This window comes from Zingiber officinale, chromosome 1A (genome assembly GCF_018446385.1).
Source record: "Zingiber officinale cultivar Zhangliang chromosome 1A, Zo_v1.1, whole genome shotgun sequence".
Taxonomy (NCBI): Eukaryota; Viridiplantae; Streptophyta; class Magnoliopsida; order Zingiberales; family Zingiberaceae; genus Zingiber; species Zingiber officinale.
The window spans coordinates 161174985-161200677 of NC_055987.1; the positions used below are offsets into that span (position 1 = coordinate 161174985).

The following is a 25693-nucleotide window of genomic DNA, read 5'->3' on the forward strand; positions in this document are numbered from 1 at the left end:
TATATTCGAGATCGATTTCCAATAGGTATAGAATATCTCATTGATTGTATCAACTCGTTGAATATGCTGCTATTACGGGATAAAATCCTCCTCAATTTCCGTCCCTTCTGAATTATGGAGGGTCATCTGAAATTTTACGTTGGATATTTATGCATGCTCATGAAATTCGAACCACCAGCGACGTTAGATCCCATATATGTGATAAATAAGTCAAACTATTCTTATTCTTAGACCAAGAAAAAAAATAAATCATACATAACTATTAACCATCAGTGTAAATAATAAGAAGAAAAAAAAACATACTCAAACATATTTATCCCACGGAATTAATTGGATCGTTCATTTTCTGAAACAAAATAGAAGAAAAAAAAAATTTTATATTATTTATTTATTATTCTCCTATATAAAACTAAAAAATTTCTCCTCCTTCAATCTTACTCTCCGTCAAATAAAAAAAATCTCATAATTGTAACATGTCTTTATATATTTTACACCCATTTAAAATTAACCCCAAAACATATAGAAGCAAACACAACCATATCATATAATCGAGTGTAATTTAGATATTTATTCCGGTAGAAAGAACTCACTTTATAAGGAAAAATTATTTGTTCACGTCATCGCCACACACAGGGAAATACAGGTGATTACGACTCCTACAATATTTTTATAACGAACGAACCATCACAAATGCAAGATTGTATAAATTTATATTGGGAGACAATATTCATTAAATCTAGAAAAATGTTCAAAAAAAGAACTGCTAAGAACAAATTCCATGGATAAAGAATTGATACAACATATTCTCGATATATTGCTCGACTCATCTCATTCATCCTGACCACCACTCTGATGACTACTCTGGAGTCAGTAGTCAACTCAAAAAATTGATGCCTGCGTTTACCTTTTCGTTTGCAAAAGTTCCATGTTTCTATGACACTGTGAGATTGGTAAGCATCAACCATGCCATGAGGATTCAAGAACAATAACTTAAAAATACTCAAAAGTTGAACTGAAAACCGCCAGGGAATCCACCACCGCCGGGATTGCCACCATCGAAGTGAAAAGTATACTGTTGGCCATGGCCACCAAAAGGATTGAAACCTCCACCACCCATCCCCATACCCTCATCAAGATCCTCACCTCTGTCGTATCTTACACGCTTATCTTCATCACCCAGTACCTGTAAATCAAGATTTATAGAACAAAAATGATGAAATAACCAACTAATGCAAACCATTAGTCAAACAATCATGTCTCATAATTGTAAGACATGAAAAGACAGAACCAATTTATATTTTTAAAATTGATATTTGTTCATGATTATAACTAAAAAAATTGGCAGCCTAAAAGAGTTGACAATTGAATATGTTTATGCCGAAATATCAAAGATTATTGGCTACATGAATAGATCACTCGTTTGACACTGTTTCATAACCATAAGACCTACAACACTAGTGCATATATTGGTAATATATATTTTTTTTCTTCATCCTTCTTTACCCACTCACATCTAATCGCTACACTGACTGACGTTATCATTGTATGGAAAAGGGGGGAAAAATAAGAACAAGTTTCTTCACATGATTTTATGTTCAACTATTATACATCAAAGAAAAAAGCATATGGTCACCAGAAATCCTAATTAAGAAATTAGAACAAATACATAGAAAGCAAACTACATTGGATATGAATGCTTTGTTATTTACAGAATACTAGTTTATATCTGAACAATGACAGGCAATATAATATTGAAAATTTTCAAAGGCTAGGATAAAAAGTAAACATCTGGCTTCTGATATTACCTCATAGGCGGCAGCAATTTCTCGAAACTTGGCCTCAGCTTCCTCTCTGTTATCAACATTCTTATCTGGATGCCACTGTAAAGCAAGCTTCTTGTATGCACGCTTTATCTCTGCAACATGTGCAGTTTTTGAAACACCGAGAATCTTGTACCAGTCCTTACGTTGGCTTAATTTTAGTGATTTTTCAGCTCTCATCAATACTTCACGGATGATCGTGTCCTATTATCAGGATTAAAGTAAGATTTTGTCCATATATATGAAGTTTAAAATACTTTCATGTGCAATAAGTGATGATATGAGAATTGGACCACAATCATCCACACTAGATACTAAACAGTGGACATGAGGAATTTATAATAATAATAATAAATTGATTTATTCTTAGATATCATATCACTTGCTTTAGTAACTTCCAACAAAATCAGCAGAGTAGCAAAGAATAACTCATGTCTGTAGAGCAATGCTTAAGGCCCATCAATGGGGATAATTTCTAGAAAGAATATTTCAAGTTCTGTTTCCTGCTTTATCCTTTATGTTTTTTTCCTTTCCAATCTTCATTTGCATTACAGCATCAGTATCCATTCCGCTGCCAACTTTAAACATTTGTTCTGCTCCCACCAGATTTTCCCAGGAATGAGCTACACTCTAGTGACATAAATCAAAGACTGAAGAACTTATCATATTTGACAAAACATCATTTCCTTTCAAACAACCATCACTTAAGACCTCAAATTTTAGCACACAATTTGATTATATGGTTATTGTTTTCTTTACAACCCTAGTTATCTGTGAAAGAGCTATCACTAGCTTTTACACAAAACCATAATAATGAGAAACATACATAAAAGCGATGCATCACAAAAAGGCATGTTTATATTATTTTAACATGAAACATAAATTTCATTATCAATGCAATCTATGCGATAATCTCAAATCAATGAACCAATTTAATTCTTTCATCTTCAAAGCTTTGCAAGCATAATTATTAGGACAGGACTAGTTGCACCCACACGGAAAAGTGAGAAAGTTGTAATTTTTTTTAGATTACACTGGAAAATTTTACAACAGTTTTAACCATTATATCTACAAGAAGACAAGCCTGAAAACAAACTAATCAATATTTATCGTATAATTTTATGTACAAATAAATATTTGGGAGGAATATAGAAAGCACCATAAGAATTTTATATTTCCAACATGCAAATTAATTTTTTTTAGATTCCACTGGAAAATTTTACAACAGTTTTAACCATTATATCTACAAGAAGACAAGCCTGAAAACAAACTAATCAATATTTATCGTATAATTTTATGTACAAATAAATATTTGGGAGGAATATAGAAAGCACCATAAGAATTTTATATTTCCAACATGCAAATTACAAATTATAGAATATGAACTAGACCTGGGGAGACTTTTCAGCTGCTATTTTTAAATCTTGTACTGCTCCTTCCCAGTCTTCTGTTAGAAGTTTTGCTTCTCCTCTCTGCGAAAAAGAGGACAGCCAGTTCTTTACTAAAAAGCCACCAACTTCAAACGAAAAAGACTCCCGCTCAAATATGCAATTTGAGTAAGAACTACTATTGACTGCAATTTGGCACATTGGGTACAGAAGTATTTAATATTCTCCTTTTTGGGGTGATAATATCTTAGTTATTGCTAAACTAAATGGCCACATTAGATAGTAAAGATACCAAAATTTGACTATAAAAAATGTTGCATAAAATATTGGGTATTGAATTCAACAAACTCAACTCAAGATTCATGCTCATTGGGCTTTAGAAATTTTCACTTGCTATCTAAGCTTAATGCAACACTAGAATTTCTTCATGGGGCTTAGGACCATCATTAGAAAATTAAATTATATATTCATCAATATTCAGCAAGGGGACACCAATGATATATCATTGATAGGATAAAAAAGAAAGGGAAGATGGAGAGGACCTTAGAAAATCTTGTGTGATCATCATGTACCCCTTATGCTAAAAAGAAAGTATTATTAGAAAGTGGCATGACATGACCCATTATACTTAATGGTCCAAAGTGTTGGGTTGTTTGGAAGTAAAATGTATAAAAAATTAGCACCAAAAAAGAGAATACTATAATGGATGTATGGGGTACTAGAAAAGATAAATTTTAAAACTACTAATGTTGAAGAGCAATTTCTTGTAGCTCGGATGATGAAATGAGAGGAGCTACATGTAGAAGCTATGAATATGTTCAAAGGAGAACAATTAACTCTGGATTTAAAAGAGTTGAATAGATCACAACAGTTACGCTGAGAAGAGAGAGACTAAAGAAAACTTAGCTAATGCAATAAAATGATTTAAGTGGAATTAGATTATTACTAATAACTTTGCATAGAGAGGATAACACGTGTAATTAATCCAAATATTTAGGAAAAATATGATTTAATGAATCCTTCCATGAGAAGGTCATTAGCATTTGTACAATTTGTTCATAAATATGTTTAAGACATGGAGCAAGAAATAATTTGAGATGCTCATCCATAAAAAGAGTCACTGATATGAGTATCAGAGGATAGTAAACAAACACCTTGATCACTGTAGAACACTCTGAAACAAACCCGACCAAAAGGGCAAACAACAGGATCATTTATGCATTTAGCAAAAGAACCAAAACAAACCTGGACCAAAGCTTCAACAAGCTCTTCATCAATGTTTAGTGCTTCTGTGCAACTACTGATAGCATCCTTTCCTCTTCCAAGTTTAACCAAAACCTTACACAAACCAAGGTGAAGATGCACATTATGTGAAGTATGACTAGGGTCTAATGCAAGGGCAGCCTTGAAATCTTCAGCAGCCACACGTAGCTTACCCCTGGCAGCATTGTCTTCTGCCTGAAAATCAATAAACATATCCAAGATTACTAATTAGTTAGCATTAATCACATTTAAATCTTCATTACAGCTCTAAATTTTCATTTTTTGGTCTTACACTCTTTGTCTTCTTTAGCAACTGTTTCATACCAAAATAAGCTTTCTTCAGTTCACTATGCTCTGGATCTAGACGAAGTCCTTTTTGATAATGCCTGAAGTGTAACATTCAGCCACAATAAGAACTTTAAATGAAAGCTCTTCCTGACAAAATTCAGAAAACAAACCTTGATGCAACATCATGATCAGAGAGATAATAATATGCACGGCCCCGTAGCAAAAGTGCCTCCAAGTTATCTTCATCTTCTTTAAGTATGTAACCAGCCTCTGAAATAACACTAGAGTAGTCTTTCAGAGCGAGCATTAATTTCAACTTGAGAATTTTTGCCTGCAAATAACAAACATAAGAAGTGTAAAACTGCATCACATACACAAATCTCCAAGGTTACCTAGTTGAGCAACATATATCTAATAATTACCTCCAAACACCCTGATGAATAGACAAGCACAATTTTATTGATGTAATCCATAGCTTTTGGATAGTCACCAGACTCAAAATGATTGTATGCAGAATTTAATGCATCATGTGCCTGCAATGTCTGAGAAAGCTCCTTCTCAACTGAAGGAGACTTAGGCTTTAGCTCCAGAAATCTTTTATAGTCTTTTTCAGACTCCTCAAACCTGCATTTCTCAAAGGCTCTGTAAGTTCTCTGTCCTCAAAGCTAAGCCAGTCACAAGATAACAATTAATCATCATTACTATCATCATCAAGTCATGTTGTCCCAACTGTTTGATCAACTACATGGCCCTGACTCCTCTGTTGGACACTATGCAATGCTATCTCACTACTAAGAATCAAATTAATTAGATCATTTTACTACCCAAACAGCTAGATGATAGTCAATGTTTTCTATGGTCTCCTTCATCCCTCTACATCTACCACTTCAATAGATTCACTCTTCCAACTACAAAATCAGTTCGTTGTCTTTGAGCATACCCATACGATATCTATCTTCTTCTCATTTTATCATTTATTAGAGCTACAACACCTATTTTCCTTCGAATATTAATATTTTTTAGAATATTGCCCTTCCTAATAACTCCACACAGCACCTTAGAATTATCATTTCAGTACCAAAATGACAATTAATCTGCCAGTAAATATGGAGTTATAATTGTTGAGCTAATTAGGAAAATATCATCTAATACATTTTAATTAAAGATATTTTCATTTTCTGTTCATTGAGAGAACCATACGCATTTAAACAATTGTTAGGCTTGTAGGAAATGGGAACATGGGCACGCCCACGTTGCCCACATTTGCTTGGGACAAAATGTCCCCTTTACTCCTACAATAATTCCCATTATAAAAGGAGCGTCCAAGGGTGAGAAGAGGGCTTCAAAACGTGAGAGATATTCGATATGTGAGATTCGTTTTCACCGTGGAAGGAGACACATCCAAGCAACAGGGATTTGGTTTGTGGATCTGTCGAGAAGGTTCATTGTAATCTTCTCGCTAACGACAAGCACGGAGATTTGTTCTTCGTCTTCAAGAGATCACTTCGCTTCAGGAGATTACGGTAAGTTTTACGGTTTTCGTATTTTAGTATTTCATGCATTTCAATCTTCATTGGTATCAAAGCAATATGTTCTAAATGCATGAGAAAATTCCTAAAATACCTCTTATTTCTGTACGTGATTTCGTTGCCGAAATTGCGATCGATCGCTGTGAAATCATAACTAAGTCGTGATATGTGATCTGTCACCAGGCCTTGAAAGTAGCAACCCATTTCGCTGCCGAAATCGTGATCTGTCGCTGAGTGAAGTTGTGATTTGTTGTTGTTGTCAAGCGAGATTGCGACTGTCGCAATCTACCGTTGTTGTCAGCCCCGAACACAATGGCCCCTCCAACGGAGTGTGTCTCCGTTTTTGGCCGACGGGTGACATGGGGTTGTTGATGACATGGGTGTTGGCGAAGGTGAAGGCTGGTGGAGAAGAAGAGAAAAATGGAGGAAAAGATGAAGCATTTAGTGGTCTGTATGTTTTTTTTATTTTACGATGCAAGAGAAAAAAAGTTGGATTTTGGTAAACAAAAAAAAAAACCTAAACCAAAAAGGTTTTGTATGTGTTGGCAAAAAGAAAAAAAAACACGTGTGTTAACAAAAGGAAATGTTATTTCTATGCCTGTTGGAATTAATTGTAATTGCCTCAATTAATTGGGTTGGGTTTAAACCTTTAGGTCGGACTTAAACTGGATTTGGTTCACTGAACCGGACCGACTAGTTTGGTTTAACCAACCTATTTTTGGTTCAATTAGATCCCCATCTGATTCAAATCATTAGTTGATTTAACCAAACCAGTTTGATCCAAACCCGAATAAATTAGGCATGAACCAAATTTGATCAAATCTATAGATTTATTCTAATGGGCCAGACTTAATCTAATGGGTATTGGTTTGATCAAACGGACCTGAATTTGATCAATAAGTCTGAGATTGGCTTAAATGAGCTTAGATTAAACAATAACAGAATATAGGTATGGAAGATCCTTGTCCAATTAGATCAGTTCCAATTAAGGACAATAGACCAAATTCAGGGTCCGATTTCCCAATCGATCGATCAAGTGTGTTAATCCACTGGAGCTCTTCAAATAAAGAAAATTAGTTTTTCAAATTTGCTTATGAATTCTGTATATTTTTTTATACACATGTATATTTTTTTATACACATGTGTGAATTGAAATAAACTGGTTTTGTTACTAGTTTGTCGATTTTGTACTGACATTATTATTTTTCAATTCCATATGCCTCGAATGATATGCACAATAACTCGTTGTGATGTGCGACGGAATGAGCTATGGAAGCAAATTCAAAAAATTGAGTATGACCCATATTTTGGAGTCAGAGGACATATTGGACAACTTGATCGGTTGTTATGGAAACTTGAACAAAAAGAGTTTTCAATCTTGGATAATTATAGGATCTGAGCTTTGATTCAATCATTGCTAGGGAATCCAAAGGTGGTAGCACACCATATATAGAGGCTCTTTGAAAGACGAATCTCATATGTTTAGTTGTGTATAGAACTACTTCACCATGAGTTCCCAGAAGAGGATCCTGAAGAATTTAAAGAAGATCATGAAGAATTTGATGAGAATCTTGAAGAATCTAAGAAGTCTGAAGAAGGTTCAATGATAGACCAAATTGAAAATCCTAAAGTTGCCTCAAATAAGTCCAGGTTGAAGGGGATTGAGTTGACTACTGCACTAGTGTTTGTCCTTGTGGGAGTGGTATTGACCTATCTAGTTTATTAGAGTTCTTTTATTGTTACTGTTGTTATGTACGAATAGTACTAGTCCATATGATTTATGAGTTGTGTAATAAATTTTGTCGTTATGTACGAACAGAGTTATTTTATGTGAGTTTGTTATATGTTAACAATATGCAGCATGTTTATGTTAATAATATGTTCATTCATATGTTCGTTTATGTTTATTACTCCACATGATGCATGATAATATGATCAATGCAAAATACTCTTTCATTAGTTCATTATGAGTATAATAATAAATGATTATAAATAAATGAAAATCATCGTTGAATAATGATTACATCATTAATTTGGATGTATGTAATAGTATCAATCAATGTTGATTTGATTGGTCATACGAATGATGAGTGGAAACGTAGTTATCACTTGATTTTGTAAGCCAATTCAAATTAACATTGAGTCAATCATATATTGCATGCATATGAATTACACTGAATATTAAATAATGTGTTTATTTATGTTAGATCATGACAACTAAAAATAGCATAGCTGAACTCAATAAGGGAGAGAAACTAATGAGGATAACTATAAGATCTGTCATTTCAAAATATAGTATGTACTTGAAGAACAAGAAATTTTAGAGGCTGTAAATCAGATTATGATAGAACCTGTAGATGATTCGATTGCACAGAACAGACGAGATCTTGATGTCTATAAGGTATTGAAGAAAAATGATTCCACCGCAAAAGGCATATTGATTAGTTCAATCGTAGACGACCTAACTTTTGAATATGAGTCGTATCTTACAGATCATGGGTAGCCCTCAAGGAGAAATACAGTGGAGTAAGTTTGAGTAACAAGAAATTCTAGAGGCTGTAAATCAGATTATGGTAAAACCTGTAGACGATTCGACTACACAGAACAGACAAGATTTTGATGCCTATAAGATATGGAAGAAAAATGATTCTACCGCAAAAGGTATATTGATTAGTTCAATGATAGATGACCTAACTTTTGATTGGCGATCAGAACATATATGGATAGAACTTATAACGAAAATAGAGATCTTACGGCTCATGCAGTGTGGGTAGCCCTTAAGGAGAAATAGAGTAAGTTTGAGCAAGCTTCGACAACTGACGATCAGGTTTGACAGCTACAATGACGATCAGGTTTGACAGCTACAATAAGCGCCCGAATGTTTCGATGGTTCAACACCTTAAGGAGATGTCGAATATGATTCAGGAGATTAAAACTACTAGTCATGAGTTGACCAATAAACAATAGATTCGAGTAGTTATTCATTCCCTTCCAGATTTTTGGGAGACCATGAAGCAGACCCTAACTCCACTGATGTCTTTCATTGATGTCTCACGCCACGCAGAATTGGAGGCGGAGAGAGTAGAATCCGTAAGGATTTCTGAACTGGCATATGTAACTGTCGATTCTGTTGGATCATCTGGATCTAAGAAAAAAGAAATGGTTCAAGAAGGAGAAGGGAAAGAAGAAAGAAGTTGCTACTGTGGGATAGAGCCCAATCAAGAAGAAAGGAAAGAAGATCGGAGTGAAACCTAAAAGCAAGTTTACTTGCTTTAACTGTGGCAAGAAGAGTCACTTCGCTCGAGAGTGCACTAAGCCGAAAAAGGTAAATCTAAGCATGTCTTCTTTTTCTGAGCATTTTGTTGCTAGCTCGGTGTTGTTAGCTGATTCTTATCCTTGATGGATTATAGATTCGGGAGCAACCAACCATGTAGCTCGGGAGCGAGTTACATTTGTAGAGTATCGACGGATACCAGCTGGCAATAAATGGATCTATGTAGGAAACAATGCAAGAATTAAAGTCAAAGGAGTCAACACTTGCAAACTCAACCTCCATGGTGATAGTGTTTTGTTTTTACATGATGTCCTGTATGCTCCTGAAATTCGACGGAATCTTGTTTCCGTTATATGTCTTCTTGATTTAGGGTATTACATTAATTTTTACAGTCGGTGTGTTGAACTTAAGATTGACCTAGTAGCAATCAGATATGGTTTTTTTAACAAATGGTTTATGATTCTTGATGTAGAATCAGATGTCAATTGTGCTATTGAGGGTTGTTTTTCAAACATTACACTAATTAATGATGCAGGTATAACTGATGAGGTTTAGCATGCCAGATTAGAACATATAGGACAAGAACATATGAATCGATTGGCTAGAGAGGGTCTATTGGACACTTAAGCTAAGATTCACTTATCTATATGTGAACATTATCTTGCCAGAAAAGCAACTAAGAAACCTTTTGGTAAAGGTTATTAGAGCTGAATCAACTTTGCAATTAATTCATTCGGATATTTATAGTCCAATGAATGTGAAGGTTAGTACATTTATTGATGATTTCTCTCGTTCAGTCATGTGCATTTGATTTCTCATAAATCTGAAGTATTAGATTGTTTTATTCGTTATATGAACAAAGTTGAGAATCAAATGAAACGTAAGGTTAAGACTTTACACACTGACTGTGGGGAATATTTGTCTGATATAACATGTAATGATAGAAGAATTATTAGACAACTAACAATCCCTGGAACTTCATAGTAAAATGGGCTAGCTAAAAGAAGAAATAAGACTCTTCTAGAAATAGTTAGGTCTATGATAACGCAGGCTAATTTGTCAATCTCCTATTGGGGAGATGCATTATTAGCTACGATCTATATATTTAACAAAGTGCTTTCAAAGTTAATTCCATCTACCCCATATGAACGTTGGACAAACAGAAAACCAAATTTGGAAAATCTGAGACCCTAAAGGTCGGTTGCTTATGTTCATGATAGTTCTTACAAGAATGGAAAACTGAGACCTAAGTGTAAGAAATGTACCTTTATTAGATATCCTCAGACCACCAAAAGTTAAGTTTTCATAGGTGAACAACTAGATGGAACCATCTACAAAATAAATTTAAGAGATGCAACTTTTCTCGAAATAGAGTTTCCAACCAGACGTGATGTTGATAAAAGTGTTCCTCTTTTTGAGAAGAATGAGATATTATCAACAAGAGAGGTGTTAAAAGAGATGTCTTAGTCTAGTCAACAGAATAGGAGTGATTTGCCAAGTCATGAGTTGACTTCTCAATAGCCCAACTTAGGAATAAGTGTTCGTAAAATCAAATCTAAGAAGAGATTTTATATTGAGAATGAGACATTGATGACCATGATGATGGACCTCAATCTATTGAGGAAACATTAGGATGTAGAGTTAGAGAAAAATGGAAAGGTGCGATGGTTGAAGAGATGAAGTCTATGAATAAGAATCATGTTTAGGACTTAGTCGATCTTTCTCCTAGTCGAAAGGCTATTGAGAATAGGTGGATACTCAAATAAGCTGATAGATCGATTAACAAATACAAAGCTCGTTTGATTGCAGAAGGGTTTATCCAATTGGAAGGTATTGACTTTGAAGAGACATTTTCTCCCATAGTGAAATTTGTGTCAATATGAGTTATTTTAGCTGTTGTGGCACATTATAACTTGGAATTACATCAAATGGATGTAAAAACTACTTTTCTTTAACGATATGCTTGACGAGGACATGTATATGATTCAACAAGAAGGTTTCATTGCTGAAGGCCAAGAGAAGAAAATATGTAGACTTAAAAAATAAATATATAGGCTAAAGCAAGCGTCAAGAGAATGAAACATAAGATTCAACGAAGTCGTTTTATCTTATGGTTTCGAGATGATCAATGAGGATCATTGTGTTTTCCTGAAAAGTGAAATAGGAAAGCATGCTATTTATCATTATATGTTGATAATGTGTTAATAACTGCAAATGACATAGGGTATGTGAATGAAGTCAAAAAGTGACTATCATTACAATTTGATACAACTGATATGGGAGAAGATGAGTCCATCTTAGGAGTGAAGATCATTAGAGATCGCTCTACGAGACTTTTGGGTCTTCATAAGTGTCTTATATAAATAAGATGTTACATCATTTCAATATGTCTAATTACAACGTAGAACATACACTTATAGTGAAATGTATTGTTTTAAGCAAAAGTATGAGTTCCAAAACTCCTGAAGAAATAGCCAAAATGAAGAAAAAATAATATGCCAGTACTATTGGTAGTTTGATGTACACTATGTTGTGTACACATCCCGATATCAGTTATGTTGTTGGCTTAGTCAGTTGTTTCCCGTTAAACCAAGGACCGACACTCTGGAAAGTGGTAAAAAGGATATTCAGATATCTAAAAGCCACAATAGATTATTGTCTCTCTTTTCAAAGATCTGAGATGAGACTGAAAGGCTACACAAATACAAATTGAGCATGAAACCTTGATGACAGAAAATCCACCTCGAGGAGCTATACCTTCTTGTTGAATGATAGCACCATCTAATGGAACAACAAGAAACAAGCTTGTGTAGTGCTGTCGACAATGGAAGTCGAGTATGTGGCTTGTGTAGCGGTTGTGCAAGAAGTTGTCTAGTTGAGAAGGTTCCTGAAGCATTTGAAGATTGATAAGGTCAGTGGGAGTCCTGTCATATACTGTGACAATCAAGCTGCTATAGCCTTTTACAAGGATCCTAAATATCACAGCAAAGACAAGCATATATAAATTAAGTATAATTTTGTAAGGGATATTGTCGACAAGAAAAAAATAATTGAGTATGTCCCTACACTTCGTAAAATGTAACACTTTATAAAGATAATTAGAAATATGAAATGTCATGATACATTCAGTGTAAATGTCTATGTTATATTTGGATAAAGTCTCGGTGAGCATGTTGACAAGTTGAGATTGACCACTCACATGGACAATCATCTCTATATAAATAAAAGTAAGGCCGTTACTTACCCTCTGTTTGGATGGGGTGAAGCAAGATTCATTAATGGAAGGGGAAGGGAGGGGAAGGAAGGGAAAGTAATATATTTATCTTACCCTTGTTTGGAAGGGAGGGAAAGTTCATTTGAGAGGAAAGGGATGGAAATGAAGGTTAAATATACAAATTTACAAAAATATCCTCTTATTTTTTTAATAAATCTGCATGTGAAAAAATAAATAAGGATAAAATTGGAATAATTTCTTCTTCCCCTTCCTTACACCCCAAATTGGGGTGTAAGAAATTTCGTTGATTCCCGAGCATGCAAGGGGAAGCTTTATCCTTCTCTCCCTTCCCCTTCATGACTCACTCTCTCCCAAACAAGTGTAAAAATTCTTTTTACCCATTTTTACCCTTCCCTCTCCTTTACTCACCTCCTCCCAAAGAGAGGGTTATGGAGCAACTTATGTAGCTGTGAATAGAGACATACTCATAAGTTAAAATTGCCTTAATAGTTGTGTCAAGATGAGATCATTTGTGTTAATAATGATCGACGTAAATGAACCCACCATTTACTGAACCTGTTGAAAGTCAGATTTGAATTTATGAGTTGAATTCAGAATTAGGCATTAGGTATGTCTAGATCAAAATCTGTACGATGTTAAATTTAAGGAAAACATACGCTCTTTTTAGTAAAAAGAATAACATCGTAGCATGTGATTTATACCATATGTGTTATAGCGACAATAAGGATAGTAGGAGAATGGATCCTGCTTCTCCACTATGTGAAACCCTTGAGATTATAAGTTAATCTCAGTTTTACCCCAATTTAGCTGTTTACTTAAAGTTTTAATCAGTGACTGCTACTTTAGTATGTATCCTATGGCTATGGATGATTCGGTCTATAGAGCATAACTAGGAAAGTGACTGATTTGAATGAATAGATTCTAGCTAAAAAGGAAGATCAAATAGATTTACATCTTTTGATGCGACCCATTTCTATTATACATAAAAATGATTGTGAATATTGAATGTGGAACATGTTCTTAACATAATAGTCATTACAAGGGATTAGAGATGTTCATATTGATGTAAATGAAAATTATTTAATCTGAGTAACTAGCAAGACATGAATATCTCCAAAATAATAGTTGTGTGCCACGGGAGATTAGATGTTTCCTGGATAACAGATATGTACTACAAGGAGAGAGTCTATGTGCCATTATAAGTGTGTCTCTGAATCATTTGGAAGAACGGCTATATAAGGTGTAACAATCTTCTTAACAACAATCGCTCAATATGTTTGCTGTCGCATGAATCATTTTCCCTTAAATATAGATTGGATGTTTTGCTTAGTCTTTGTGACTTGATTCTTATATAAGCTATGTGACTTATTTAGTCTCTGTAACTAACTAATCTTAGTAACTTAATTATGACCAAGTCTTAGTGACTTACCTTAGACGAGTGGGAGATGTAGGAAATATGCCAACGTTGCCCACATTTCCTTGAGACAAAATGTCATAATCCCCATTATAAAAGAAGCGTCCAAGGGTAAGAAGAGGGGTTCAGAATATGAGAGATATTTGATACATGAGATTCGTTTTCACCATGGAAGGAGAAACATTCCAGCAACAAGGATTTGATTTGTGGATCTATCGAGGATGTTCATTGTAATCTTCTCGCTGACGACAAGCACGAAGATTTGTTCTTCGTCTTCAATAGATCACTTTGCTTTGGGAGATCATGTAAGTTTTACGATTTTTGTATTTTAGTATTTCATGCACTTCAATCTTCAAGGCTACCATAAACTCAAAAGCTCAAACTATTAGAAAAGGAATTCAATCAGTACCTTTTATAATCATAAAAATCTGCCACACATGCACAGGAAGGCAAACTGGAACGATCTATGGACTAGATCGTACAAGCCCAAATTGAACACATGGATGACTTATCGAGAGTATATATCGGTTAAACAATAACGCATATGATTCTGATTTTGTATTCTTATTTTCTAACAACAGGCCCTATCCATTACATATTTTATTGTGATAAGAGACATACTATAGATGTAGAAAAAATTCTCTTTCTATTGCATTAGTGGTTCATGACATCGTGAAGAAAATGAGCTTAAGATAATTAAGAATACTAATTGCACATACATACTTGCAAATTTGACGGAAAGATGTAGCACGAAGTTGATAGGCATCTGAATGATCTGGATCTACTCTTATTGCAGAATTTAGAAGTGCAATTGCATCATTATATCGTTTCAGCTTTATCATTTCAGAGGCTCTTTTTGACAAGTCAATGGCATCGCTTGGTTTGTTTTCTGCAAATGTGCTAAGTAGAATCACATTCCAATTTGAAACCATAAATAACAGAGATAGCAGAGATGCAAAAAGAAAAGCAACGGCTTGCTAAAACCATAATTTTTTTGTGGAATTAGGATTCTATTACAGTCATCAAATCCTCTACATATAGGAAACAAATTATAATTTCATTGTCATAAATATTTAGGATTTGAATATACAAAGAAAATTAGTCCATTTGTATTCAAGAATTAACTGGAAATCATGAGCATCTGACAAAGAATTCTACAAAATACCAAGATATTTAGTATTCGTATTCTAAGATTAAATGCTTGAGAAACAGAAATCCTATTCACATTTTCTTGCTTGAATCCAATCATTTTTCAAAATTACATTTTTCAAGGATTCATTTAATTGGAATTCCTTTGAAATAAGAATTGATGCCAAACAGACTATAAAGGAACAAGTAACATTGATTTAATAGGGATCGGTTCAATCTTCCAAACAGTAAGCCGACTGCCTATTGGCTACAGCAATTGGCCTTTAGGGGTTGATATTAAAATAATAGTAAAATGTAGAAAATAAGTATATCATATTAAGGATTATTGGTGTGTGACTGTGTGTATAACAATTGCATGTTTAATCAATCAAAACAAATTTGCAATCACAAATAAATAGATCATAATTACTAAGTAAAATACTAAACACAATGACAATAAAAACTCATGAAAAAAAGTATCTGTGTTGAAAGTAAATAAATGAGAAAAAATATAAAGGATAAAGGAAATCACATGGAAGGAAGAGAATGAAAAACATTAACTGAAAAATGGCAAAAAATCAATGTAGGCCATCAGCATCAAGTGAAAAGAGGGAGGCCATAGTCTAGTGGGACAAAAGGCTTGAGCAAACAAAGGTCTTTGAGTGGGGTAATAGGAAAAAACTAAGATCACTTTCTAATATAAAATGAACTGCCAACATATTAAAAAAATTATTTTGTTTTTTTCCTTACACCCTCTTGAATACCACTTTTAAAAGATCAACCTAACAAAGATCACCTAGAAACTATGAAAAACAGTCCCTTGCCAAAACCACCTAGGCCACCAATGATTACTTGTTTGTAATGCTAAGAAATACACTTTTTATGTGCTTGAATTATAATTAAACTATCCAATCTAGGACTATCTAACTCCAGCAGAAGCCTTGAGAATTGTAATAGTATCAAATTGTAGTCAAAGAGCATTCATTCTCTTTGTCCTTACGAGATGGAGAAAAGTAAAAGTGGAACAATTGATGATCTCTTCTTTTACTTTCGTGATTACTTTCCAAATTCTGTAGTGCAATATCCGACAACAATTTATTTCTTTGTTTCATTCTTTAGCATTGGTAATTCTTAAAAAGTTAGTTCGATACTCTAACCGAGGAACCTAGATAGCATGCCAAGACACTTTGCTTATAAGCACTATCCGACCTAAAATGTTTGATAAGATAATCGAGTCAAGTCAAACTAAGCTTTAGGGTTGTAAACAATCGAAGCCAAGCTTTATGGTGTTCAAGCTTGTTTGATAAGATAACCGAACAAAGCCAAACCAAGCCGAGCCTAAAATGAACCAAGTCATTGAAATGATTGTTCAAGCTTGGCTTGATCTATTTTTTATGAGCTTGAGTTTGGTTCATTTAGATGTTATCAAGCTCTAAATTCAAATTTGTTTGATTGTTTGAAACTTTTTCTTATTTGATTGGTTATTCGCTTGATAATTCAAACTTTTTTTTTTGTTCATTTTAAAAGTTTCTTTTCATTTAACATGTTGATAAGAATTTTATTAATGAATATGATTAAACGTTGTTCACGACCATTAACGAGCTGAACACTTTCAAGTTTGTTTGTTTAGTTTAACGAATTGTTCAACCTTATTTATTTAACTCTTGCATGTATTAAACAAATATAAACAAGATCTTATCAAGTTGATCATCAAGCTTGTTCACAAAAGTGTGGTTCATTTATATCCCTACTTAAAATAACATCATGGAACTATAAATATATCATAATTATTAACATTGCCATTCTAAAATCACAATCTACCAAGGCCCCAATCATAAACGAAACAGCAAAAGTATCATAGAGTACCTTGCGCTGAAGCAATAAGACAGTAGAAGGAAACAAATAGGTGGAAGAAGAGAAGCGGAAGGATCGCCGCGGCTGCCGAGCGTTGCGTCCTCATTACCATCGAGAAAAATATTCTTCACAACTTCGAACAAAACCGATGCGCCAACTGAGAAGAGAAGATCAATAGACAAGAAGGCGGCGGCCTGTGCCGATCAAAATAGACAGAAGGAACAAATGCCCTTCAAATCGAGACGGAGTATCTTCGTCGATGTCCTAGAGATCTCCCTCGCCTCGCTCAAGCCCCTCTTTTTTTTTTTTGTTCTTCTTTTTTTTTCCAGATTTGTTCAATCGGAGTCAAGGAAATAGCCACAACAGAAGCCTTCACAGACAGAAACCTTAACGATGGGTTTACCGCACCCGTATCTCAATTGAATAAGCCACGATGACCCACAACAGAAACCTTCACAGATTGTTGGTGCAAACTAGGGTATCGTCTATTAGGTAAATGAAGAAATCCTTGTATATGTTCTCTCTGTAAGGAACACGTCAAGTTGGCCAATGAATTATCTCCACGTAAACTAATGATTCATAGCGGCTTGAGTGAACCGTTCAAGATTGACATTTTCCATTAATTCCATTGAAAAATTCCAATTTACCGCGAGACTTTAACCAACTTATAAAAAATGCCCTGATACAAACTATCAACGTGTCCTTCAAAATTTTAATTATATGTTACTCTCCCATCACTAACGCTGTTAATATTAACAGAAGAAACAGTCCCACATCAAACCTTTAACGCTATAAGATAATGTTACATACTCGTACTAGGCTCCCCATAATTTAGTTATATCTTTGAGATCGATAATACTCAAATCATTTATTATCATCTTTTGCTATCTTATTTTATCATATAATTTATAAAAAGATGCACGCAACTTTCCGAATGGACTAAAAAGTACACACTACTTTAATTTACCAAAGGGCATATTCACTTACGTGTTCTTCATATTTTACTCTTCCCAACAAATCTAATAATTTTTTTCCTTTTCTCTTTTCTATGTCATTTTTTTTATCATTTTTTCCCCTCTTCTTTGTCCTCTCTTATATGTATATTGTTGGTATAGTTAGCACTAACAATCTAACCTAGAGTTTTGATAATGTTAAAATAGGTTAAGTTAATTTAATTATGATCTAATACTTTAACTAAGTATGCAGGAGAAGCCCAGACTAATCGACGAGTTGACCAGATGTCTAGCACGAAGTCCAGCTAGGTCAACGAGTCGACTTGATAGCTGGCACGATGTCCAGACTGGTCGACGGGCTGACCGGATGTCTAGCACGAAGTCCAGCTAGGTCGACGGGTCGACCTGATAGTTGGCACGAAGTCCAGACGGGTCGACGGGTTGACCGGACGTTTAGCAAGTAAGTTAAGGTAAGTCACTAGAGGAGAGTGACTATGAGGACGTGCTCCCGGGTAGGGAACTTAGGCGTCGATCCAACTTAGATCCATTTCGGAAATCTAAGTTGAGATCGTGACTAGATTCTGATCTCGAGGAGACGAAATCTAATAACTATTCTTTTTCTATTGTGCTAACTTTTGTTTTGCAGGGTAGTTTAAACTATTATTTTACCTCGGACTAACTCTTTCTTGCAGGAGAAGGACTTTCTGGAGAAAGGTAGTCCGGGCGCCCGGAACTGGTCCGGGCGCCCGGAAGGGAAATTCTATCCCCGACAGCTTGGAGCACGTTGATTGATCCGACGACGTCACGGTCCAAGCGCCCGAAAGGGATCCGGGCGCCTGGAGCCTCCTATATAAGGAGGGTGAGTCCTGAAGCAAAGAACAACAACGACATTTGCTCTACTGCGTCGTGCTCTTGCGACGTTGCGAAGCTTCTCCGACAACGTGCTGATTTTTCTTTCCTTTATTGTCGTCGGTATTTCCTTTTTTAAAAGTTCTTGTACTTTCATTTGTAATATTTTTACGAATTATTAGTGATTGTCCAACGAAAGCACTCAACGAGTGCGGACCTTGGAGTAGGAGTCGACCAAGGCTCCAAAGCAAGTAAATCGGTTCTTGTTAGCATTGTTCTCTTTCTTTTCTGCTGCGTACTTGCTACGATAATTTTTCGATCGATATTCATCCCCCTATCGACTTTTACGATCCAACAAGTGGTATCAGAGTACGTACCGCTTTGGTTTGGTGCAACCACCAATCAAACAAGGGGGTGAAATTCTTTTTCAAATCTTATTTCTTTCTTTCGGCTTTAAGTTTTACGTTATAATCCAAACTGGTATTATTACCTTTTTGGAAGATTTTTCATAGCAATTAAGTTGAACTGGTGCAACACCAATTCAGTTTTTAATTTTTTTTATTTAATCCCGCACTACTAATCTAAGATCAAGTCTTGGGATTTTTTTTCCTTATTTGTTTGTGTACAAGGTAAAATGTCTCAAATCGAAGGCTTCAGCACAGTCCGTCCCCCGACCCTCTATTCAACGGTGACGATTTTTCTTACTGAAAGAAGCGAATGGAGGTCTATCTGAAGACTAGGGGTGTCAATTCGGGTGGGTCGGGTCGGGTTGGGTCGGGTTGAGTTTTTTTTTTTTTTTTTAACCCAACCCGAACCCGACCCGAACCCGAGTTCAACCCAAAAGACCTAAACCCGAACCCGAACCCGATCAACCCGATCAACCCGAACCCAACCCATATAACCCGAAAATCCGATTCAAAACGACTTTTTTGGGCTATTTTCCCTATAATTCTTCACTTTTATCTCAATACTCCATCATTATCATACAAATATACATAAAAATATCTAAATTTTTAAAATAAAATTTGATTTAACTCCAAAAAAACCCACAAAACCCTATATTTAAGTCAACCCGGGTCAACCCGGGTCAACCCGAACCCAACCCGACCCAACCCGGAAATTTTTTACTCTCCAACCCTCCAACCCGAACCCGACCCGAACCCGAAAATGCCCAACCCGAACCTGATTTTTTTCGGGTCGACTCGGGTTGGGTCGTCGGGTCGGGTTCATTTTTGACACCCCTACTGAAGACTGATTTCGACCAGTGGTTCAGCGTCACCAGAGGATACAAGGCGCCAGTCGACAACTCCAGAAAACCACTGGATCCGGAATAGTATGTTGAAGCAATCTAGGTGCCCTAGGTTTTGATGTTTGGGCAAAGGTTTAAGTTAGGTTTATTGTTGTATTTGATATGCATTGTGAGTGTGCAGGATACAGGTACAACAAGGAAAGTCCAAGTGTGATCTTGGCAAAGGAGGAAAGTCCAAGAATGAGTCTTGGCGGTGTAAGTCCAAGCATGTAGTCTTGGCAACGTAAGTCCAAGTGTGACTTGGCAATGGATGAAGCCCCGGAGGTGAGGAGCCTCTTGGCAAAGGAAGCCCCGACAATATGGACAAGGCCGAAGGAAGCTCCAGAAGGCAAGACGTGAAGGATGGGGAGACATCCGAGGGACGCGAGGCTGATGGAGGAGGCTAGAAGGCTAGGTCTAGGTTGGTCGGGCGAGAACGAGTGCTGAGTGAATGTACTCGAGGCAAAATCCTAAAATTAGGGATTACTGCAGCGTTACTGTAGAGTTACTGTAGCAGCACTGTAGCGTTACTGTAGCAGTCGACTGATGATTGTAGCAGTCGACTGATGCATTGACTGGTAACGGGCAAATCAGGTTCTGATTTGTTCCAAGCTCTATAAGAAGGAGCTTGGTATGGCCGGCCAAGGTGACGAAATTAGACTTGGTTAAAGCCTAATTAGTAGTCACCAAAGTGCTCAAGAGATCTTTGTGTGCCAAGAGGTCTTGGTTGGAGTTGTGGTGAGGTTTCTCCACCCACAAGGAGGTTGAGCTAGCCGGAGTTTGCCGGGGACTAATCCACCGACGGATTGAGGGATCGTCCACCTTACGGACACGCCGTGGAGTAGGAGCAAGTTATCTCCGAACCACGTAAACGCCTTGTGTTAGGGTTTGTGTTTGGTTTGTTGTCTTCTTCCTTCTTGTTTTAGGTTAACTTTCGTATTTGTTAGTTTGTTTTTGTATTCCGCTGTGCACTAACATTATAGGAAGTAAAGTTTTGGGTGAGACGCTATTCACCCCCCCTCTAGCGGACGCCAAGGTCCTAACATAGTAGACTCCGGACATGAAAAGGAAAGCCTCAACAGACTTCAAAGCCCTCAACACACTACAATGCGGACTGACGATGGAAGAGCTGAACCGAGTGGGTCCACACCAAAATGCGAAGGAATTATGGGACAAGCTGGTCGAGCTACACGAAGGAACAAGCGACGCCAAGATAACTAAACGTGACCTTCTTTTAAATAAACTCTTTAATATTAAAATGCAGGAAGAAGAAACGGCAAGTCAGCTCCATGCAAGGATCAAAGACATCCTCAACAGACTTCACGCGATAGGCTACCAAATGGAGAATCACAACTTAATCAGGTACGCTCTAAACGCGTTTCCTCGAAATGCATTGTGGGCATCCATCGTGGATGCCTACAAAATTTTGAAGAATCTCTCTAAGTTAAAATTAGACGAGTTTTTTGCGAACTTGAGTTACATGAGCAGACTAACGCCAGAACTAAGAAAGGTATCGCTTTGTTTGTAGGTTCCTCTAAAGAAAAGATAAAGACCAAGCCTGAACCTGAAGATGAGTCTGACCGATTCAGAAGACGAAGAGTACCTGGTGAACCTGGGAAGGAAGATGTTCACCAGGAGAAAGAAGAACTTCAGCAGAAAAGACCTGTAGAAGATCAACTCCCCAATTGAACCAAGGAATGTGACTTGCTTCGGGTGCAACAAGAAAGGTCACTACAAGAACGAGTGCCCGAAATTGAAAAGCGACAAGTCGAAGACAACCAAGAAGAAGACTCTTAAAGCAACATGCATGGGACGACTCATCATCAGAAGAATCAGAAGCCGAGGAGCAGAAGCACCAAAGCCCTCGCGTTGATGGCTTGCGAGTCCAAATCGGAGGAAGAATCGGAAGACAGGTCCGAACTCGAATCGAGTCATGAGTCCGTACTTGTTTTCGAAGATCTTAAAGAGGTATACCATAGCTTAAATAAGAAATTTTTAAAAGATATTTCATGTTTAGATAAAAAATTAACTGCAATTGAAAATGAAAATAAATTGTTCCTTGAGGAAAACCAAAACCTAAGGAACAAATCACAAACTCTAATCCAACTCAAGACTTAACACATGAGGAGGAAAATTCAACACTAAAATTAGAAATTAATAAATTAAAAGGCTTTTAGAAAAATTTACAACAAGATCAAAAAATTTAGATCTTATTTTAAATAGTCAAAAAGTCATTTACAATAAAACCGGACTTGACTACAAATCAAGTTCAAATAAAACATTTATATCACTAATAACTCAACATAAACAACAAACTAAAGCTTGGGTTCCGAAAGCATGCTTAACCACGCAAGTAGGAATTAACCAATATTATATACCCAAAGATAAAATATATTATGTAAAATCAAATAAATCAAATCAAAAGCCAAAATACAAATCTAGACCAACTAAACCAAAAACAAACTATTTTAGAACCTACCAAAAATCATACTATCATCAAGTTAAATATAATTATAAAAGTAATCGACATAAACCCAAAACTAAAAGCTAAATTGGATCAATAATTCAGGGAGAGGCTCCAGAAAAGCTGGTACCTCCAAAACTAACTTACCCGACAGGGTAACCAAAAACTAATCTACCCTCCAGGGTAATTAGGACTAGTTTTTTTTTATAAAAAGGGGGACAACAATTTAACTTGACCAACGGTACTGGTGGAGTTTTAGATGATAGTACGCTAGGGAAACTCTATCTATGCATGTTTAGGAAGATATGGCTTCGACCTAGTGTATTTGACTTAGTGGAACTAACCGAGACTACCCCTTACGTGGATATGACTATTTGGAAAATCTCGAAGGCATGGTTACTCTAATGATGTTCAAGTGACTCACCATAACCCAGAAATTTATCCAAATAATGTATGTTTGTTGAGCTCAAAGTTAAACCTGAATTTAACACAAAGTTAAACAAAATCCTAAAACTCGAATTTAACTCATCTCACAAAATTATAAGATTCCCTGATTGAAAATTTAGATCGGGTGAGATGACTAAGGATCAAATTAAATTAAATTGAAAATTCGATTTAAAAATTATTTTAAAATTTTTTAAAAAAATTTAAACTTAAAAAATAATTTTAAATCTTTTTAATTTAAAAATTCTTTAACTTAAAAATTATTTTAAATATTTTTAACTTAAAAATTATTTTAAATTTTTTTAACTTAAAAAATTATTTTATACTTAAAAATTATTTTAAATCTTTTTAACTTAAAAATTATTTTAAACTTAAAAAAATATTTTAAATTTTTTTAACTTAAAAAATTATTTTATACTTAAAAATTATTTTAAATCTTTTTAACTTAAAAATTATTTATAACTTAAAAATTATTTAAAATCTTTTTAACTTATTTTAAACTTAAAAACTATTTTAAATCTTTTTAACGTAAAAATTATTTTAAACTTAAAAAAAGTATTTTAAATCTTTTTAACTTAAAAATTATTTTAAACTTAAAAAATTATTTTAAATATAAAGATTATTTTAAACTTAAAAAAATATTTTAAATCTTTTTAACATAAAAATTATTTTAAACTTAAAAAATTGTTTTAAATCTAAAAAATATTTTTAACTTAAAAATCATTTTAAATCTTTTTAACATAAAAATTATTTGAACTTAAAAAATTATTTTAAATCTTTTTAACATAAAAATTATTTTAAACTTAAAAAATTATTTTAAATCTTTTTAACTTGATTTTAAAATCTATTTAACTTAAAAATTATTTTAAAAATTTAATTAACTTAAAAAATTATTTTAACTTTAAAAAATTATCTTAAAATTAATTTAACTTTAAAATTATTTAACTTATCTTAAAAATTAATTTAACTTAAAATTTATTTTAAATTAACTTAAAAATTAATTAACTTTTAAAAAATCCATGGTAAAAAAAACAGGGGCGGGTGCCCCTGGTATTGCCTTCCGGGGCACTCGGACGGCACTCCGGGCGCCCCGCCCCGACTTTTTGTCCGGTCGCTCGGACCACCCTATATAAGGGGTGGCAGGGGCACCCCCTCTCCTTGCACCTCTTTCTTCCACTCTTGCCAAGGTTCTCACAGAGCTTTAACGCAAGAGGGATTAAAATTAAAATGTTTACTTTCTTCTTCGGTTATTACGCTCCTGTGAGTCAACCGAGGTCATCATTTCTAGTATTTTTTCACGATGCGTTGGTAAATTTTCGTTCCTCTTCTAAATATTTTTAAAATATTTCCTATAATTTATTGCTTAGTCCAATTTTTCTTTAATAAAGTAGGAAACATCCTAATACTGGTGTTGGGCCCTCGACCGCTAGTACTGGCCCTAAGTTCCCTACTGAAAAACTTAGGATTAGATTTGACTCTACCATTTATATGTCTATCTGGACTAGGTGTTTAGATAGACAATTTTTTTTACGCTCTTGCATTCCAGCTGTAGAGGTCATTGACTACTACAGCTTGCAGAACCTTGTTTACTGTACCAGTTCAGTAAACATTGGTTTATGTATTGAACTGTACAACAACTTAGTCAGGGTAGATGACCTTACATATACTACTAGGGTAGCTGGTACTGATATCACGTTATTCCTTACCGTCATCCAGACCTTTTCAGTGCTACCCTCCTAGGGATCTACCATTTGGTGATCCTTACTCTCATATTACCCTTGATATAATTTATTCGTATTTTTTTTTGGGAGAGCGAGTACCCATTGTTACTATGTTTAGGTCAATGTCCCTTGAGTTCAGGACTATGTCCTCTATAGGGTGTTAGTCTCCTGTATTTTGTTGTTGACCACTCGCAACGTCACGATGATGCACCCATTTCACTCTTTTCTCCTTTATACCTTTTGTCATAGGTTAGATATAGACATTAGCCTACATATCTTTCAGGTTATTATCTACTCAGCCGGAGTCACCATCGGCACATGAGTTCATATGTCATACTGTCACATTTTGATAGAACATATTGCCTCTCTACGTATTAACGTCATCAGAGGTGATGTCTGAGTCCTGACTGAGTTTGATGTTGTAGGATCCAGGAACTTTTCTTTAGGAGGTATCCATACCGATGATGAGGGTGTCCTATCCTGGTGGAGGGGGGCACAACACCAGCCTGATCTAGATATAGAGCCAGATGCCCAGGGGGAGGAAGCAGAGCAGGATGAGTTTATGATCGCACTATTCGGCGAGGCCGCTCCGACCCTAGCCCGAGCACCACGTCCCACTCCTTGCACTCTAGGCGACTGAGTTACCGGACTTGAGCTATCTATGACGAGTCTCTGTCAGGAGGTCTCCGATTTTCACCGAGATATGTGGCAGGAGGTCTTCGACTTATGACGGGAGATGCGGCAGGAGGTCTCTGACTTGCGACGGGACATGCGACAGGAG

At 35.4% G+C, this 25693-nt stretch overlaps 1 protein-coding gene across 1 annotated transcript; it reads right to left on the reverse strand.

Moving 5' to 3' along the window:
* Positions 1–684: 684 nt before the first annotated feature.
* Positions 685–17534, reverse strand: LOC122038217 (dnaJ protein P58IPK homolog B-like). The gene is made up of 9 exons (XM_042597858.1): positions 17206–17534; positions 14935–15100; positions 5182–5383; positions 4930–5090; positions 4764–4857; positions 4454–4666; positions 3212–3292; positions 1806–2024; positions 685–1183 (listed from the first exon to the last, which is right to left on the reverse strand). The coding sequence occupies exons 1-9, from the start codon at positions 17303–17305 to the stop codon at positions 1001–1003; spliced, it is 1419 nt and encodes a 472-aa protein (XP_042453792.1). The 5' UTR covers positions 17306–17534; the 3' UTR covers positions 685–1000.
* Positions 17535–25693: the final 8159 nt, after the last annotated feature.

What these genes read in the sequence shown, in the direction of transcription:
- LOC122038217 (XM_042597858.1), bottom strand. Translation starts at nt 17,305, where the DNA reads ATGGTAATGAGGACGCAACGCTCGGCAGCCGCGGCGATCCTTCCGCTT. An exon ending in TTGTTGAAGCTTTGGTCCAG is followed by an intron (nt 3,293 to 4,453) that starts GTTTGTTTTGGT and finishes TCTTTTTCGCAG; the next exon opens with AGAGGAGAAGCAAAACTTCT. An exon ending in AAATTGCTGCCGCCTATGAG is followed by an intron (nt 1,184 to 1,805) that starts GTAATATCAGAA and finishes CTTGATTTACAG; the next exon opens with GTACTGGGTGATGAAGATAA.